At 36.9% G+C, this 17,287-nt stretch overlaps 1 protein-coding gene across 1 annotated transcript in view; it reads left to right on the top strand.

Moving 5' to 3' along the window:
* dennd3a (DENN/MADD domain containing 3a) overlaps positions 1 to 17,287 on the top strand; it is a 29,719-nt gene that overhangs the window by 3,018 nt on the left and 9,414 nt on the right. Inside the window, exons 3-16 of the mRNA XM_082185435.1 lie at positions 1,025 to 1,307; positions 1,387 to 1,502; positions 2,177 to 2,307; positions 2,392 to 2,503; positions 2,635 to 2,754; positions 4,410 to 4,628; positions 4,802 to 4,917; positions 5,741 to 5,896; positions 6,941 to 7,037; positions 7,118 to 7,221; positions 9,489 to 9,670; positions 10,286 to 10,816; positions 13,600 to 13,859; positions 15,903 to 16,073. Coding sequence (XP_082041561.1) covers positions 1,025 to 1,307; positions 1,387 to 1,502; positions 2,177 to 2,307; positions 2,392 to 2,503; positions 2,635 to 2,754; positions 4,410 to 4,628; positions 4,802 to 4,917; positions 5,741 to 5,896; positions 6,941 to 7,037; positions 7,118 to 7,221; positions 9,489 to 9,670; positions 10,286 to 10,816; positions 13,600 to 13,859; positions 15,903 to 16,073 — 2,598 coding nt within the window. The remainder of the gene's footprint in view (positions 1 to 1,024; positions 1,308 to 1,386; positions 1,503 to 2,176; positions 2,308 to 2,391; positions 2,504 to 2,634; positions 2,755 to 4,409; positions 4,629 to 4,801; positions 4,918 to 5,740; positions 5,897 to 6,940; positions 7,038 to 7,117; positions 7,222 to 9,488; positions 9,671 to 10,285; positions 10,817 to 13,599; positions 13,860 to 15,902; positions 16,074 to 17,287) is intronic.

Raw genomic sequence — 17,287 nt, forward strand, 5'->3', positions numbered from 1 at the left:
ATATTTACATTTAATGTTGAGGAAAAAACAACGAAAATCTGTATGAAATTGTATTAATAATAATTATGATAACAAATTATGATGTTTTGTAAAATGATATATAATATGAATGTGTGTGTGTGTATATATAATTATTAAAGTCCCATGCAAAATATTTTTCCAAATTAATAAAAAAGTTTCCAAATTAATTTGTCGTGCTTGCTATATATATATATATATATATAAAATCTTGATGGAATAATACATAAAAAAATACAAATAAAATGTGATTTCATTGTTAACATGAATAATATGTATAATACATTTTCTATCATTTATATAGCCATAGGCTAAAAAATTCATTTAAAAAAAAATATTATTAATAATAATTCATATGTATGTGTGTGTATATATATGAACATATGCTGAAATTTCGATACTTAAAAATAAAATAAAATAATATTTTATTAATAATCATCAATAATAATAATTAAAACAACTTTTTGTTATATATATATATATATATATATATTATTGATATACTATCCTATATATTATTGATATACTATATATATATATATATATATATATTATTGATATACTATCCTATATATTATTGATATACTATATATATATATATATATATATATATATATATATATATATTATTGATATACTATCCTATATATTATTGATATACTATATATATATTATTGATATACTATCCTATATAAATGATAGAAAATGTATTATACATATTATTGATATTAACAATGAAATCACATTTTATTTGTATTTTTTTATGTATTATTCCATCAAGATTATATATATTATTGATATACTATATATATATATATATATATATATATTATTGATATACTATCCTATATATTATTGATATACTATCCTATATATTATTGATATACTATCCTATATAAATGATAGAAAATGTATTATACATATTATTGATATTAACAATGAAATCGCATGTTATTTTTATTTTTAACGTGTTATTCCATTTAATGATGTGTTTTTCTCTGTGCAGAATGTTAGTTTAGCCGGTAGAGATCTGCTGGTGGAGGCGGAGGTGCTGCAGGTTCACGCTCCACCGTTTGTGAAGAAGGAGAGCTCCAGTAACGGTGTTCATCAGGACCACGCTCTGGCCTTCAGCAGAGTCCAGCGGAGACGCTCGTTTAAGAAGAGGGACCGACCCGTTTCAACCATCACCGAATCCGGCAAAACCAACGAATCAGCAGTCGGCGTCTCAGACGACCTCAGCGTACCGCAAAACATTGACCTCATAGCCCTGCAGCAGCTCTGCTTCCCAGGTAAGCTTCTCAAACACCTCAGCAGGGGATTCTGTGTCTGATGCGGATGCTAACAGAGTCTGGGTTTGTCATTGTTCAGATGGTTTGAGAATAACCAATGAGTGCGGAGAAGACTCCTATCATTTCCTGGTGTTCACGGATGTGTTCGGGACCCAGACACATGGGGTGGTGGCTCAGTACTGCAAACCTATTCAGGTGAGCTATCGTAAACATACTCATGGATAGCTAGCATATCAGATCTAGTCTAAATAGTTCATAAACAAACATTAAAGAGGTTTCAGTTCTTCAAAGACTTCCTATGAAGATCTGAGAGAGCAAGATTGCCTGGAAAACAAGTCTCTTTTGCTCAACAAAGCTGCATTTATTTGATCAAAAAGTACAGTAAAAACAGTAAAATATTATTACAGTTTAAAATATATGTTTTCGATGTTAATATATTGGAAAATTTAATTTATTCCTGTGATCAAAGCTGAATTTTCAGCATCATTACTCCAGTCTTCAGTGTCACATGATCCTTCAGAAATCATTCTGATATGATGATTTGATGCTCAAGAAACATTTATGATTATTAGGATTCAGGAATATTCGATGAATAGAAGTTTCAAAAGAACCGCATTTATTTGAAATAGAATCTTATGTAACATTATAAATGTCTTTAATGTCACTTTTGATCAATTCAATGCGTTCTTGCTGAATAAAATGTAAAAAAAAGAAAGAAATCTTGACCTTAAACCTTGGAATGTTAGTGTGAACATAAATAAAAATGACATACTGTATAATATAATGAAAAATGTGTATTATTTATAATAATGATAAGTTTCCAAAATGCAGTCGCTAATTCCTTTGTCATGTTTGTTGTGTTATTGTAGTTCCAACAGGATAATATGATGCATAAAAACGGCTATCAGTCGAGCAAACTGCAGCGTCTGTACACCACATACAGCATATGTGTCATCTCCAAATATCCATACTATAATGCCCTCAGAGACTGTCTGTCCTGGTAAGAGCCTAATCCATATTATTATTTAGCTGGAACATGGAATGAGGAATAAGCTGAAGGCATTTCATCTCTCTGCCGTCATAGTTTCTTGCTCCAGCTGAAGACATCCCGCATGTCCGAGTTTGAAGAGCAGGTGAAGGAGTTTTCCGCCAAACTGGCACTGGTTCCCATCCCGCCTCCCGGACCCCTGCATGTGGTGAGCCTCTTTATTCCCTCTTTATTAACTCTTTATTCCCTGGCCGTCCTGCTGGGAAGGTTCACATGAGCATAAATATAGCTCTTTCAGGTCACCTACTTGAATGTTGGTTTGTGTGGATGTTTCTGCAGGCGTTTAATCTCAGACCCCTTCGGATTGAACTTCCCTCCAGACTGGATGTGGATCGGCCCGTCTTGGACCTCGATCTTCACCTGCCGTTTCTGTGTTTCAAACCCAAACAGATCCTGCAGGTCAGTCGGTTTAGCAGGGTTATTATCGTTTAATAAAACTATTAAATACATTTTTGTTAATTAAAATAAAGCTGAATATAAAATAAATGCTATCTGAAAGCTGACTCAAAGTCCCCCTGTCGTGAAAATCCAGCTTTTAATGTTTATATGTCTATGTGGTGTTTTAATATGCTTTAAGACAAACCATGTGTAAATTCATAAGTCGACAGCATTGCCGAGTATTTTCTCCTTAAAGGGGTGGTTGATTATGATTTCACTTTTCTAACTTTAGTTAGTGTGTAATGTTGCTGTTTGAGCATAAACAACATCTGCAAAGTTACAATGCTCAAAGTTCAAAGCAAAGGGAGAGATTTGCTTTTAAAGAAATTGCTTTTTAAGGACTACAACAAACGGCTGGTAGAGACTACACCACATTCCTCCCGGGTTAGTGACATCACCAACCCTAAAATTTACATAAACCCCGCCCCCGGAACACAATTTATATATTATCAAGACAGAATATGCTAATCAATGACTAGAAGATAACTACACATAAGCTACATAAACTCATCAACTAACCAATCAGAAATGTCCTGTTGCTTCTACATGTTGTCACTTCTTCTTGAGTCTCTCCATCTTTGTCTGACTTCGGTTTGAACATAAAAGGCTAAAAGTTTTTGAAATTTTCAGTGCATGTCTGTGTGAGTGCAATCTGTTGAAGCTCCGCCCCCTGTGCCGGGAGCAGCAGCTCATTTGCATTTAAAGGAACAGACACAAAATGGTGCGTTTTTGCTCACCCTCAAAAAGTGACAACTTTAACATGCTTTATAAAAATATCTGTGGGGTATTTTTATCTAAAACTTCACATACACACTCTGGGGAAATCAGAGACTTATTTTACATCTTGTGCAAAGCGCATTATACCATCCCTTTAAAACTGCAGTAAACCAAAGACAGTCTCAAACACACGCTTTGAAATCGCTGGTGTTTCTGACGTCACAAACTACCTTGTAACCAATCAGATCAACGTGTGATCGTCAACCAGTGGATCTCTGAGCTGAGTGAGTGAGTGGAGGCGGGGCTAATTTGCATATTCATAGAACCGCGTAATGGCGCGTATACTAAATGAAGCAAGAGTGTCGAGTTACATTCAAGTTATTTTAAGGCATGAAGAAATTTTTTTCAAGGAAAAAACATTTAAATGTGTAATTTTGGTGATCAAAGATGAGTTTTAAGGGATACAGTTATTGAAAATTAGAAATGTTGCCTTGGCAAAAAAAAAGAAAAAAACTGAAATAAGTTTAGGTTGAAGCACAAAAATTATTAACTGGAAATCAATAAAAACTATAACTAAACTAAAACTGAAATAAAAATAAATTAAACCTAAATACTAATATATAAAAATAAATAAAAAATGACAAAAGCACAAAAATATTAATTAATAAACTAAATTTAAAATGAGAACTTAAAATATAAAGATAAAAGCTAATTCGATATATTAATAAAAACTATAAAAGTATATAAATAATACTAACATAACACTGCAAGTCATTTTTGAAGCATTTTATGCACCAAACCAGTATAAACCGGTTTCACCCGGGTCAGAATGTGAACTCATGCTGGTCATTTTGAGGAGATGCTCATATATTTCCTTCTGGATGGTTTTGTTCCTCCAGATCATCAGCTGTATCCTGATGGAGCAGAGGGTGGTGTTCCTGTCCACCGACTGGGCCAAACTCACGCTCGTTGCTGAATGCTTCATGATCTTCATCCACCCGCTGCGCTGGCAGCATCCGTTCGTACCCGTCCTGTCCTGCCAAATGCTGGACTTCATCATGGCTCCCACGGCCTTCCTGATGGGCTGCCACACACACCACTTCCAGGAGGTCGCAGAGGTACACACCGCTTCACATCCATACTAAATTATATATTTATATAAAGCTTTTTAATCCTTGTTTTGTCTCATTTTAAATAATTTTAAGTCATCTTCAGACCCCATTGGATGTTTGCTGAGCCACTGATCTAGTGCCATCATTGACATGTGGCTCATTCCTGTGTCTTTCTACAGGAGATTGACGATCTGGTTCTTATAGACATTGACCAAGGAACAGTGTCGTCTTCAGGTTTAGACAGACTTAATCTTCCAGATGTGCCACTGGCAGCCAGAGATTGTTTTATATACCGGTGAGAGACTCTTTATTTCTGTTTCACTTTCCATATCATGTCGTTCAGAACTTTGGAGTCAGTAAGGCTGCATTTATTTGATCATAAAATACAGTAAAAACAGTAATATTGTGAAACATTATGACAATTTAAAATAGCTGTTTTCTATGTGAAAATATAGTGAATATAGTGTTCAAAGCTTCATTACTCCAGTCTTCAGTGTCACATGATCCTATATGATGATTTGCTGCTCAAGAAACATTTCTGATTATTATCAATGTTGTTCTGCTTCATATTATTGTGGAAACTATGATACATTTGATGAATAGAAAGTTAAAAAGAACAGCATTTATTTGAAATATTATCTTTTGTAACGTTATAAATGTCTTTACTGTCACTAGATCAGTTTAATTGCTTGATGTATAAAAGTTCATTTCTTCTTTCTTACTTACTGAACCCGAACTTTTGTGTACAGTTTACCCAGTAGTTTTCCTCTGACACGCAGATATTTAATAGATCCAGTGAAACCACTAGAGGCATCAAGACATTTTATCATTGAAAACATGACACACTTCACACACTTTGTATTTCAACACAACATGTTTTAGTCTGAGGTGATTGACTGGATTTTACGCTCACTGCTGAACATGACCCTGCTGTGTACAAAGCTTCAAACTCAAAGGAGCCCAGAGACACAATTAAGTTAATTGCCTGTAATGAACATAATTGTGCTAAATAAACAGTGTCATCCAAGACATCAGCTGCAGGGTTCAGATGGCGTGCTGTTTCTTCAGTTTAAGGATGTTGTGTGAATGTGAGCGCTGTGGTTTGTGTGTTTCTGTAGAGCCAGAGGGCTTCAGCTTCACTATGATCTGGATCTGTGTCACGCCGGCAGCCGAACGGACATCAACGAGCTGCGCGCTCACAGGAGACGGTGGCAACACAAGGTCAACAGCGTCATCCTGAACGTCACCATGGAGCTCATCGTCAACATCTTCAGGTGTGGAGCTCAACCCTGCCTCAAGAGCTCATATCGGATCATTTATGTGTCGTTTATATGATATCTTTCTCCGGGTTTTTTTTTGTAAATTTTTTGTTAAGTCTTAATTTTGTATTTTGCACGATCGTGTTTTACTCTCTTTCTGAGCCTTTACATTGTGCCCTAACCTAACAGGACACAATAGCAATAATTAAAATAAAGATGAAATGAAAATGAATAAAGCTGAAATAAAAAAAAAAAAGTATAAAATTTTTTAATAAAACTTACACTTAAAAAAAACTTAAAATAAAATGATAATCAGAAATATTGCCTTGGTAACTAATTAAAATAAGTTTAAGCACTAAAATTACTAAAACTGAAATAAAAATAAATTTAAGCTAAGTAGAAATATTTAGACTAATAAAAATGGCAAAAGCACATGCCAAAATGACTAAAACTAACTAAAATTAAAATTAAAACTGAAAATATAAAATTAAAAGCTAATTTAAAATATGAATAAATACTATAATAGTATATAAATACTAAAATAACACTGATGCAACATACAATAAATGCTTCTGCTTGTAAATGTTTTTCTTCTAAAAAGCCACAACTGCAAAAAGCAACGTTGTGCAAAAAAATTAAATGTATATATATTTTATGGTAATAAGAATCTAATGACCATCACCATAACCGGATTATATTATTATATTATATTATATTATATTAATTTATTATTTAGTATATAAGTCTCTTTTAATTTTGAGTTAAAATGTGACCTGAGCAAGTTCTTGAGAGATTATCCTTAAGACAAAATGTTAGAATTAAGGCTAGATATGTAAATGATCTCAGTTATGATTGGCTAAGCTCTTCTCATTACAGAATCTTGTAGTTTACTCTGTATCAAAAGATCTGAAAGTTCTTAAAAACACACGTTATAAAGGTTTTATTCTCTAACAGGAGCATCCTGCAGTTTCTCCTGCCTGGATCTGAACACAGTGATGTTGTTATATGCTCTGTGTTTGATCTGAAATACATCTGCTCTCTTTTTTCTGCTTTCTGTAGTGAAGTTTGTGAGTTCCTGAACTACGAGCATCGTGTTTTCAACAGCGAGGAGTTCCTCCGGTCCAGAGAGACGACAGATCACACCTTTTACAAAAGGGTAAAGAAATGCTCATATATCCAGTTCTACACTCGGCTCACGCTTCTGTACCTAACTCTCACGCGTGTGTGTGTTTGCAGGTTTTAGACACTCATATATTCCACTCATTTCTGCGGGACCGTTTGAACAGGAAGAATGACGCATTCACTCGCATGCAGCTCAACATCCGTTCAGAGACTCGGAGGTACACGGATTCTTTCCATCTCCCTCTCCCTCTGTGTTTCCGTTCATTTAAGGAATATTCTGCATTATTTTTCATGTATTACTTGTTCAAAAAGTGTGTTTACAGTATATAACAATCAGGAAACCAGGTTTTAAAAACCAATATGCAAAGCTTTTTTTGTTAAATTACGTGCATGAATTGCTCAAACATAAAAAAATATATATATTTGAAATGTAAAAAGATTATAAATCCTCTTTTTAAAGTCAAATGCTCAGTGTAAACATTGCTTATAAATGGTCTCGCCTCTTTCTGCTATCCTCACAAGATCATGGAAAAGCAACTGTTTACTTTTAGCTGGTCATGCATTAGGGATGTCAAAAGTACTTTGGTATCAAGGTGATGAAAAGTAATCTGGATTGTGACTCCATATATTTTCAGATTAATGTCAAAACATGGGATCTGTGCATTAGGCCTTGCAATCTAAATGTGGCCGTCTTTTTAAATTGTTACTAAGCTTGTTTGGATATTATCTTTCATGTAGTGTGTAATAGAGCTGTTTGTGAATGTCAAAGCTCTGTCAAGTTGCAAAGTTCCAAAGATCAAAGTGCAGATAAATGAAGTTATTGTCTCCCAAAAGAAAGAAGCGATTCTGCCAAGTCGTCAGTAATTTCAGTCTTATTTCCTTCTGAAACTGCATAGGTTTGTAACAAATTTGCATAATGCCAGTCTATGGTTTTCATTGGCTGCCAGCGAACAGCGTCTGCTTTGTCCCGTACATAATCACTGCACTGTATTTTTGTCTGGTTTACAGTCCAAATATCTAAAAATTCTTAAATCAAGATGCGTTTAGTAGATAAGTAAAATTGGATAAGAAATTATGTCTTGTTTTCCGGGGGAATTAATCAAAGTTTTTGCTTAAAACAAGCAAAATGATCTGTCCATGGGGTAAGAAAAATTATGTTAATTCAAACAGAAACAAGACTATTTTTCTTTCCCCATGGACAGATAATTTTGCTTGTTTTAAGCAAAAACTCACTTCATTTTGATTTATTTCCCCAGAAAACAAGACATAATATCCTATGGCATTTTCCTACTTTAGTAAATGCTTCTTGAGTTAAGAATTTGTTTTGATATTTGGACTGGAAACAAGACAAAAATACTAAGTAAGAAAAGCATTTTTTGCAGTGTGTAGTTGTATCTGAGACTGGAAGAGTTTGGTTCGTGTTGTTCATGTCGAGAAGACGCTGTTTTCTGCTGACAAAGCAAATCCACTTTGTTGAGATTGATACGTTAAAACCGAGCCATCGTTACTGTTCGTATCACTGTGTATCGAGTGCTGAGGAAGAGCTGAAACTCGGACATGCTAATGGCCGTTTGGTTAGAGAGACTGAATCATTTATCAAACCGTTTCAGACACTGACTGTGAGAAAACAGCATGTTGTGTGTATACTATGAGAAAATGAAAATGAAAAAAATTAAAATTTGACCTTGGATGCATGGATGCCTTTGAAGCCTATTGTGAAAGACTACCGAAACAAAAGTGGGAGTCTTTAAAATGTCATAATAGGAGCACTTTAAAGGTCTCAATGCTGAGCAGAAACACTGGGCTCAAATATGCATCAGACAAACACAGGAAACAACTAAACGTCACTGGGGAAAAAATAGCCATTATTTCTTCACTTGATGATGTGATGATGATGAAACATGAATTTGTCTCATTGTGAAACAGTTACTAAAAGAAGGGGAAGTTAAAAACTATATTTACAGTAAAACAACAGCAAACCCACATGGCAGTCTGTGCACACCAGTTCAGTTCACATGTGAAGACGTTTAAAAAACAAAGTATGATTGTTAAATGATTTTTTTAGTATGTATTGCATGATAACAAGATAAACATTTTGACTAGTCTCTTCCTGGTAAGAGGAAGAGTAACCGGGTTTAGTTTTTTAGATGGTCATGGCGTTAGATTGCATGTAACTTGACAGGTTTGGTAAGTTATTTTGGTCAGCGTTTTACATTTTGAAACAGTGAGTCATAGATGTCATGGTCCTGTGCGTTTACCTGCGGTGCCTCCGTTAGTGTATTTACTGTAAACATGTTTCCCATTCATTTCTACATGTTGAAATGATTATCAGTAAAGCAGTGCCAGACATGAGGTTAAAAAAAAACAACAGAATGTTTCTTTAAGGTTCAGTTAAGGTGATGAAAATCATCATCTGACATGACTGAGCTAAACTTAAAATACATTTTCTTTCTGATTTCTCCATGATAACGTGTGTTTTCCTCAGGTTGAGGACCATGACGGAGTCTCCACACAGACACACGAGGGAGGAGGTCAGCCGCAAGACCCTCAGACCAGAGAACGGCCTGAACAACAGGCTGGGGAAGAGTATGCCAAACCTGGCGGACTGCCGACTGCTCACCCTCCCGGTCCGACAGATATCAGTGGGGACGATGTCTTTACAGAGCGGTGAGGAACTTTTAAGAGGAGATTATTCTGAAAATCACAAATAAATCAGAAACATGTTTAACCAGGGAACCCTGATGTGGATTGAAGAATACATGTTGATGTTAAACAATTGCATATGCCCTGAGCATGTGATGTCATTCATATTTTTGGTTCATTTTCCTAGAAGAGAAATGGGTTACACTTTACAATAAGGTTAATTAGTTAACATTAGTTAATGTATTAACTAACATGAACTAACAATGAGCAACACATTTGTTACAGTATTTATTAATCTTTGTTAATGTTAGTTAATAAAAATCCAGCTGTTTATTGTTTGTTCATGTTCACAGTGCAACTAATGTTAATAAATACAACCGTTGATTTTAAAAACGTATTAGTAAATGTTGAAATTAATATTAACTAAGATTAATGAATGCTGTAGAAGTGCAGTTCATTATTAGGTAATGTTAACTAATGAACCTTATTGTAAAGTGTTACTGAGAAATGTGTTTATTTGCTCTATGTTTATTTTGCACATTTTTCATTTTGAGTGAAAGTAATTTAGATTTTTTGTAATCTATAAAACATGTAAAAAAGTCATAGTACATGTCACTTATCTCCATTTTATGTTAACAGGTTCCTGGGGTCCCTCAAGGCCAATCAGAACCTTTAATCTCCCAGAATTCCCTCCTCCGCTGTCCTATCAGTACGTTCAGAAGTACTACGTTGATCTCATTGGCCAGTTGAGCAGAGCCATCTCCACGGCGACCCCAGATGACTCCGCCCTCCTGGCCCGTTACTATTACCTTCGAGGCCTGGTGAACTCGGTAGCCGGCAGACGCGTGGACGCCCTCGGAGACTTCCAGAGCTTGTATAAGACAGACATGGACATCTTTCCAGCCGAGCTGCTGAACGCACTGGTTGAGTCTCTGCCAGCGGACGAGAGGAAGTTGGCCGATCAACGCCCTGATTTGAAGCGTCTGATCAGCCGGGTGAAAAAAGACAATGAGCGCGAGCGGGCGCGACCGATGGATGGCGGGACGGTGAAGAGATTCGAACTGCCCAAGAAACACTTGCACATGGAGGACTTTGTGCGGCGCGTTCAGGAGTCCGGCATCGTTAAGGATCTGGGAACCATCCAGAGGCTGTTCGAGGCGCTCACTGTTGGTGGGTACAAAGCATGACCAATCAGAATTGAGCTGTCGCATGATTGGCCCAAACTGACGAGCTAACTAATTGGCTAGGGAAATTTAGAGATAAAATCTGACAGCCTTTCCTGGTCTTGCAATCCAAGTATACTGAGGCTGATTCCTTACCGATCCTGCGTGAGCTAACAGAACCCTTCCCCGGATCACTCAGGGTGAACATGTGTCTGATCCACAAAATAAACATCAGGTGATGGATGGATAGACAGATGGACAGATAGATGAATGAATGGATGGATGGATGGATTGATGGATAAACAGATGGCCGGATGGATAGATGGATAGATTGATGGATGGATAGACAGACAGACCGACAGATAGACAGATGGATGGATGAATTGATAGATAGGCCTAGATAGATAGAATGGATAGACAGATGGACGGATGGATAGATTGATTGATGGATGGATAGATAGACAGATGGATAGATGGATAGATAGACAGATGAATTGATAGATAGATAGAATGGATAGACAAACAAACGGACTGATAGATGAATGAATAGATGGATGGATAGACAGATGGACGGATGATAGATGGATGGATAGACAGACAGATGGACAGATAGATGAATGAATAGATGGATGGATAGACAGATGGATATATAGATGGATGGATTGACAGACAGATAGGTAGATGGATGGATAGACAGATGGATAGATAGACGTTAGATAGATAGATGTATAGATGTATAGATAGATAGATAGATAGATAAACGGACAGATAGATGTATAGATAGATAAACAAACAGATAGATAGATAGATAGATAGATAGATAGATAGATAGATAGATAGATAGATAGATAGATAAACGGACAGATAGATGTATAGAAAGATAAACAAACAGATAGATAGATAGATAGATAAACGGACAGATAGATGTATAGATAGATAAACAAACAGATAGATAGATAGATAGATGGATAGATAGATGGCTGATGCAACTTATATGATGTCCATTGTTGTAAATGTATTCTTTTTCCCTGTTGTACAGAATATTCTGTTAGAATATATTAAATATAAATAATATATGTTTATAATTTCTACTTCCAAAATCGGCCAAATCAAACAGACACGTATAATTTAAATATGCTAATATTGGCTGATGTGCTCACTGATGTGTCATGCATCCCTAGTGTTTTTGGTAAAAATGGCTTTGGTTTGCCAGGTGTGGAGGCCTCGTCCCAGTCTGTATTTTACCTTGCCGTGGACGGTAAGCGTAGTGTGTTTGTGCAGTGTGCCACCTGTACTAATACGCATCATGGCATGGCACTTCAGCACTCACGACTCCATACGTGCATGTGCATGAGTGTGTGCGTGAAGGAATGTTCTTCAGGTAGGCCAGATTCTCTAACCCTGTTTGTGTTTAACCTCTAGCTCTAGTCCTCTGTTCACACTCGACGCTTCAGTCGTATAACGCTGGTTAATCATTTCCTGTCTGTTAAAAGTTCATGTAACGTTTACGGCTGTATGACACATCACAGTTCCCGGACGGTGTTTGTTAAACAAGTTTGTGTTTCTCATGTGTGTCAGATCCCCAAGATGCATTTCTTACACATACGTGGCATGACTCATCATTATTTTTTTTATTTTTTTTGATGTGAAAGAACGCAAGGCACAACCCTGTAGTTCTCCGACAGGTTTAAAGGGGATATTTTGCTATACTGTGTGCCGTTTATATCTCGCTCACGGGGATTTACCGTGTTGATTTATTGCTTAGAGCCATAAAGTAAAGAACCATCCTTATCTCAGATGTCATGAGATCTCCAGTAATTCTATCATTTACTCACACTCATGTTTTATGTGACACTCCTTCTCCTAGGGATGCATGATATATCGGCCACCATATCAGTATCAGCCCATATATGTTCATTTTTAATGTTATTGTTATCGGCCTGATAAGAACATTTGGTCGATATATTAAATCCGATAAATAATTTATAATTTCCTTCAGCTGAGACACTTTAGATGCGCATTGTTCACCATGATGGTTTTAAATTGCTTGAAATATGATTGGAATCACTTCATAAAAAGAAAATATGGTTCAGAGGCACACGTCTGTCATATAGGCAACATTAAATTATAAAGAGAACATCATAATTGTGTGTTTCGGACATGGCTTTTAATGATCGGGCTCTCAAAAAATATATACAAATTTGGATTTAGATTTATCGGCAAATATATCGGTTATCGGCATTTAAATATAAACAATTATCGGTTATCGGTATCTGCCAAAAGTTTGATATCGGTGCATCCCTACCTTCCTCCATGTAATGCAGAAGGAGACATTTTGGTCTCCTGACGTCCACATCATATTTAAATAGATTATTTGTAAATGATGATTCAATTTGAGTGTGTTCTTCACACATAAAGCATCATATGACTTCAGATGACCTGGAGTATGTATAGTGCATGAGTCATGTGACTAATTCTATGCATTCCATTTCATATTTTTTTGGAGCTTTGACCTCATTTCACTACTTTTGTATTTGTGCATTTGCGTTCCATGGAAAAGAATCAAGTCATACAGGTTTAGAGTGAGTACTGTTAATGATCTATCCCTGTATAACTTCATTCTCCTGCCCATTATAATCAATCATTTGGTTTTGAACGTTCCCTAGAACAGGGATTTTCAACTGGGGTCGGCAAGGGAGTGTTGGGAGGTCCATGGAAAACAGTTTAGAGGATAAAAAAGCCTTGTTCTAGAATAAACCTCTGGTGTTTCTCGACCTCTCCTCCACGCAGGTCAGCAGAAGCAGGTGGATCCGGAAACCTTCCGCTTCTTCTACAGCTTCTGGAAGGAGACTGAAGCTTCGGCTCAAGACGTGGACTTACCGGCCGTCGCGCTGGAACACCTGGAGAGCGACGAGTGCGTCTACAAGCTCTCGTCATCCGTAAAGACCAGCCACGGCGTGGGGAAGATCGCCATGACCCAGCGCAGGCTCTTCCTGCTGACCGAGGGCCGGCCGGGATACGTCGAGATCACCAAATTCAGAGATATTGAGGTGAGGATCACTTAAAGGAGTAGTTCACTTTCAAATGAAAATTAGCCCATGATTTACTCACCCTCATGCCATCCTAGGTGTATATGACGAATACAATTGGAGTTATATAAAAAATATCCTGGCTCTTCCAAGCTTTATAATGGTAGTTGATTGCCACCAACAGATTGAAGCTCAAAAACGTGCATCCATCCGTCATAAATGAACTTCACGTGTCTCCGGGGGGGTTAATAAAGGCCTTCTGAAGCAAAACAATGAGTTTGTGTCAGAAAAAAATTAATATTTAAAACTTTATAAAGTAAAATAACTAGCGTCCGGCCGAACGAACATACGGATTCCACTCAAGTGTAAGTGCAACTTATGCGAGTAATGCGACGCACTGCTGATTGACGCACTGTAAAATTGTATTCGTCTGAAAGAAGAAAGTCATATACACCTAGGAGAGCTTGAGGGAGAGTAAATCATGGGCTAACTTTCATTTTTGGGTGAACTATCCCTTTAATGAAATGGAAGTACATTCATATATATATATATATATATATTTACATTTACATTTAGTCATTTAGCAGACGCCTTTGTCCAAAGCGACTTACAAATTAGGACAAAATACAGCGAGTCATCATAAAGAGGCAAAAGCAACAACAACGCAAGAAGTGCTCAAAATACGAAGTTCAGGTATTATTCAGAGTAGCATAAGCCTGATAAGTGATGTTTCAAAGGGAAGGGAAATTATTTTTATTTATTTTTTTATTTTATTTTTTTCTATAAGGTTAAGTACTCACGGAAGAGATTGGTTTTTAGCTGTCTTTTGAATGTTGTCAGGGATTCTGCATTCCGGATGAGGGTGGGGAGAGCGTTCCACCAGCATGGAACTGTAAATGAGAATGTTCTGGAAAGTGATTTTGTGGCTTTCTGTGATGGAACCACGAGACGTCGCTCGTTGACCGATCGTAGGTGTCTGGTAGGGATGTAGACTCGTAGGAGTGAGTGAAAGTAGGAGGGAGCTGAGCCTGTGATAGTTCTGTAAGCAAGCGTCAGTGCCTTGAACTTGATGCGAGCAGCGAGAGGTAGCCAGTGCAGAGAGGTGAACAGAGGAGTGACGTGGGCCCTCTTGGGCTCGTTGAAGACAAGACGAGCGGCAGCATTCTGGATCATCTGTAGGGGTTTGGTTGCACATGATGGAAGTCCAGCCAGAAGAGCATTGCAGTAGTCAAGCCTAGAGATGACCAGGGCCTGGACGATAAGTTGTGTTGCATGCTCAGTTAGGAAAGGCCTGATCTTCCTGATGTTGTGCAGTGCAAACCTGCATGATCGAGCTGTCTTTGAAATGTGATCTGTGAAGGTCAGCTGGTCATCAAACGTTACTCCAAGATTTCTGACCGATCTTGATGGGGTGATTAATGATGACTCTAGCTGGATGGTGAAGTCGTGCTGTAGAGACGGATTGGCAGGGAGGACGAGAAGCTCAGTCTTTGCCAGGTTGAGCTGCAGGTGATGTTCCTTCATCCATGTGGAAATGTCCGCCAGACAGCTTGAGACCCGTGCAGCTACTGTGGGATCATCTGGTTGAAAGGAGAGGAAGAGCTGCGTGTCATCAGCATAGCAGTGGTAGGAAAAACCGTGTGCCTGTATGATGTGTCCCAGTGATGTGGTGTAGATGGAGAAGAGGAGGGGACCAAGAACTGAACCCTGGGGAACACCTGTGGTCAGCTGATGTGCTCTGGATACCTCACCTCTCCATGCGACCTTGAAGGACCTACCTGTGAGATAGGACTCAAACCAGTGGAGTGAAGTTCCTGTGATGCCCAGTGATGAGAGGGTGGACATAAGGATCTGATGATTCACCGTGTCGAAGGCAGCAGACAGATCCAGGAGAATGAGGACTGAAGATTTGGAAGCAGCTTTTGCGATCCATATATATATATATGTGTGTGTGTGTGTGATTATGTGATCTCAAAATTGGGAAAAATTTAATATTTATAATATAATAATATAATAACACCTAGCCAGTCACGTAACATGAAACACGTTGTTCTTCTCCTCCAGGATGTGAAGATATCTTCTGCTCCTTTCCTTCTGCTGAGGATCCCGTCGCTGAAGATCAAAACGTCCTTCAGGAAGGAGTCGTTCGAGGTCAATCTGAAGTCGGAGTGTGACCTCTGGCACCTGATGATCAAAGAGATGTGGGCCGGGAGAAAGATGGCCGACGATCATAAGGTTTGATGACTGCATCATTTTTTTCTTTTTGCCAAATTCATCTTCTAGCTCAGGGATTCCTAAACTTTTTTTTGTCAGCCAAACCAATTTTTACTTAAAATATTTTATGAAAGCGCTATATAAATTCATTCATTCATAAAATATTTTCTTGAAGTTCCCCCTGAGATTTGAAATTATAATATTTCAATAATTACAAATAATTTGCATGTTCACGGCTCTCTGATGTCAGATGGTCACATGACATGCAGGTAAACAAATAAAATATTTCATATTTTTTATTTCAACTTGCTTTATTTTAAAATGATTTACTTTAGTATTAAATATAGGCCTGTTATGATGTTAAATCACACCTGTTGTGTGTATTTTATTGTATTGCAATTTGAACTGCGATAAACATTTTCATGTCATAAAAAAAATATGACATTCTTTATTGCTTTTAAAGCAATAAATAGGTTCTTTATTGTTATTTTTTAGTTTTAGTTTTAACTCTAATTATAAAAAATAATTTTAGTAACTTATTTACAGTATAGGGCATGATATATAAAAAAAAAGAATAGGCCTGTTTTGAATATTTTGTCATATTGTGCTTTGAACTGCGATATGATAAATATGTCATATGAAAACATCTCACATTGCTGCTGCTGACATTTTTTTTTATTTCAACATTCTTTATTGTTTTTAAACTATTTTTTTTGTTTTTATTATCATTGTATATAAAAAATGAAGACGAAAATGATTACTATTGAATTAATACAATTGTATTTTAAATAAAAAAGGAATATTTGATGAGAATATCAATGATAATTGTATTACTTAAATTATACTTAAATTCTTTACTTTCAAGCATTAAACGCTTGAGCTTTTATTTTGGAGGAAAACTGCAGGGAGACCTTTAAGTCTGTGTTTAGTTGACAACAGCTTTATAAACACTTCTTGTTACAAATCTGTCTAATAGTCCTGAGAACGTACATCCACCCAAATGTTCCTAAATGCAAGTTATATGTGACAATAACTTTCACATTTACCCGGGAACTCCAGAATACGGTGTAAAATAACACCATTTTGCAGTTGTGAGTAGAAACCAGACTGAACGCAGGTGTGGATGTGGGTTTAGTGCAGTCGTGTTGGGTTTTGCTCTCACCTTCTCAAATGGCTGTTCCTCAGAAGCTCAAGGCCCGAGGGTCAGGAGTGTCTGTCCTGATCGTGTGAATGTG

The sequence above is a fragment of the Leuciscus leuciscus genome (genome assembly GCF_965113295.1).
Source record: "Leuciscus leuciscus genome assembly, chromosome: 12".
NCBI lineage: Eukaryota > Metazoa > Chordata > Actinopteri > Cypriniformes > Leuciscidae > Leuciscus > Leuciscus leuciscus.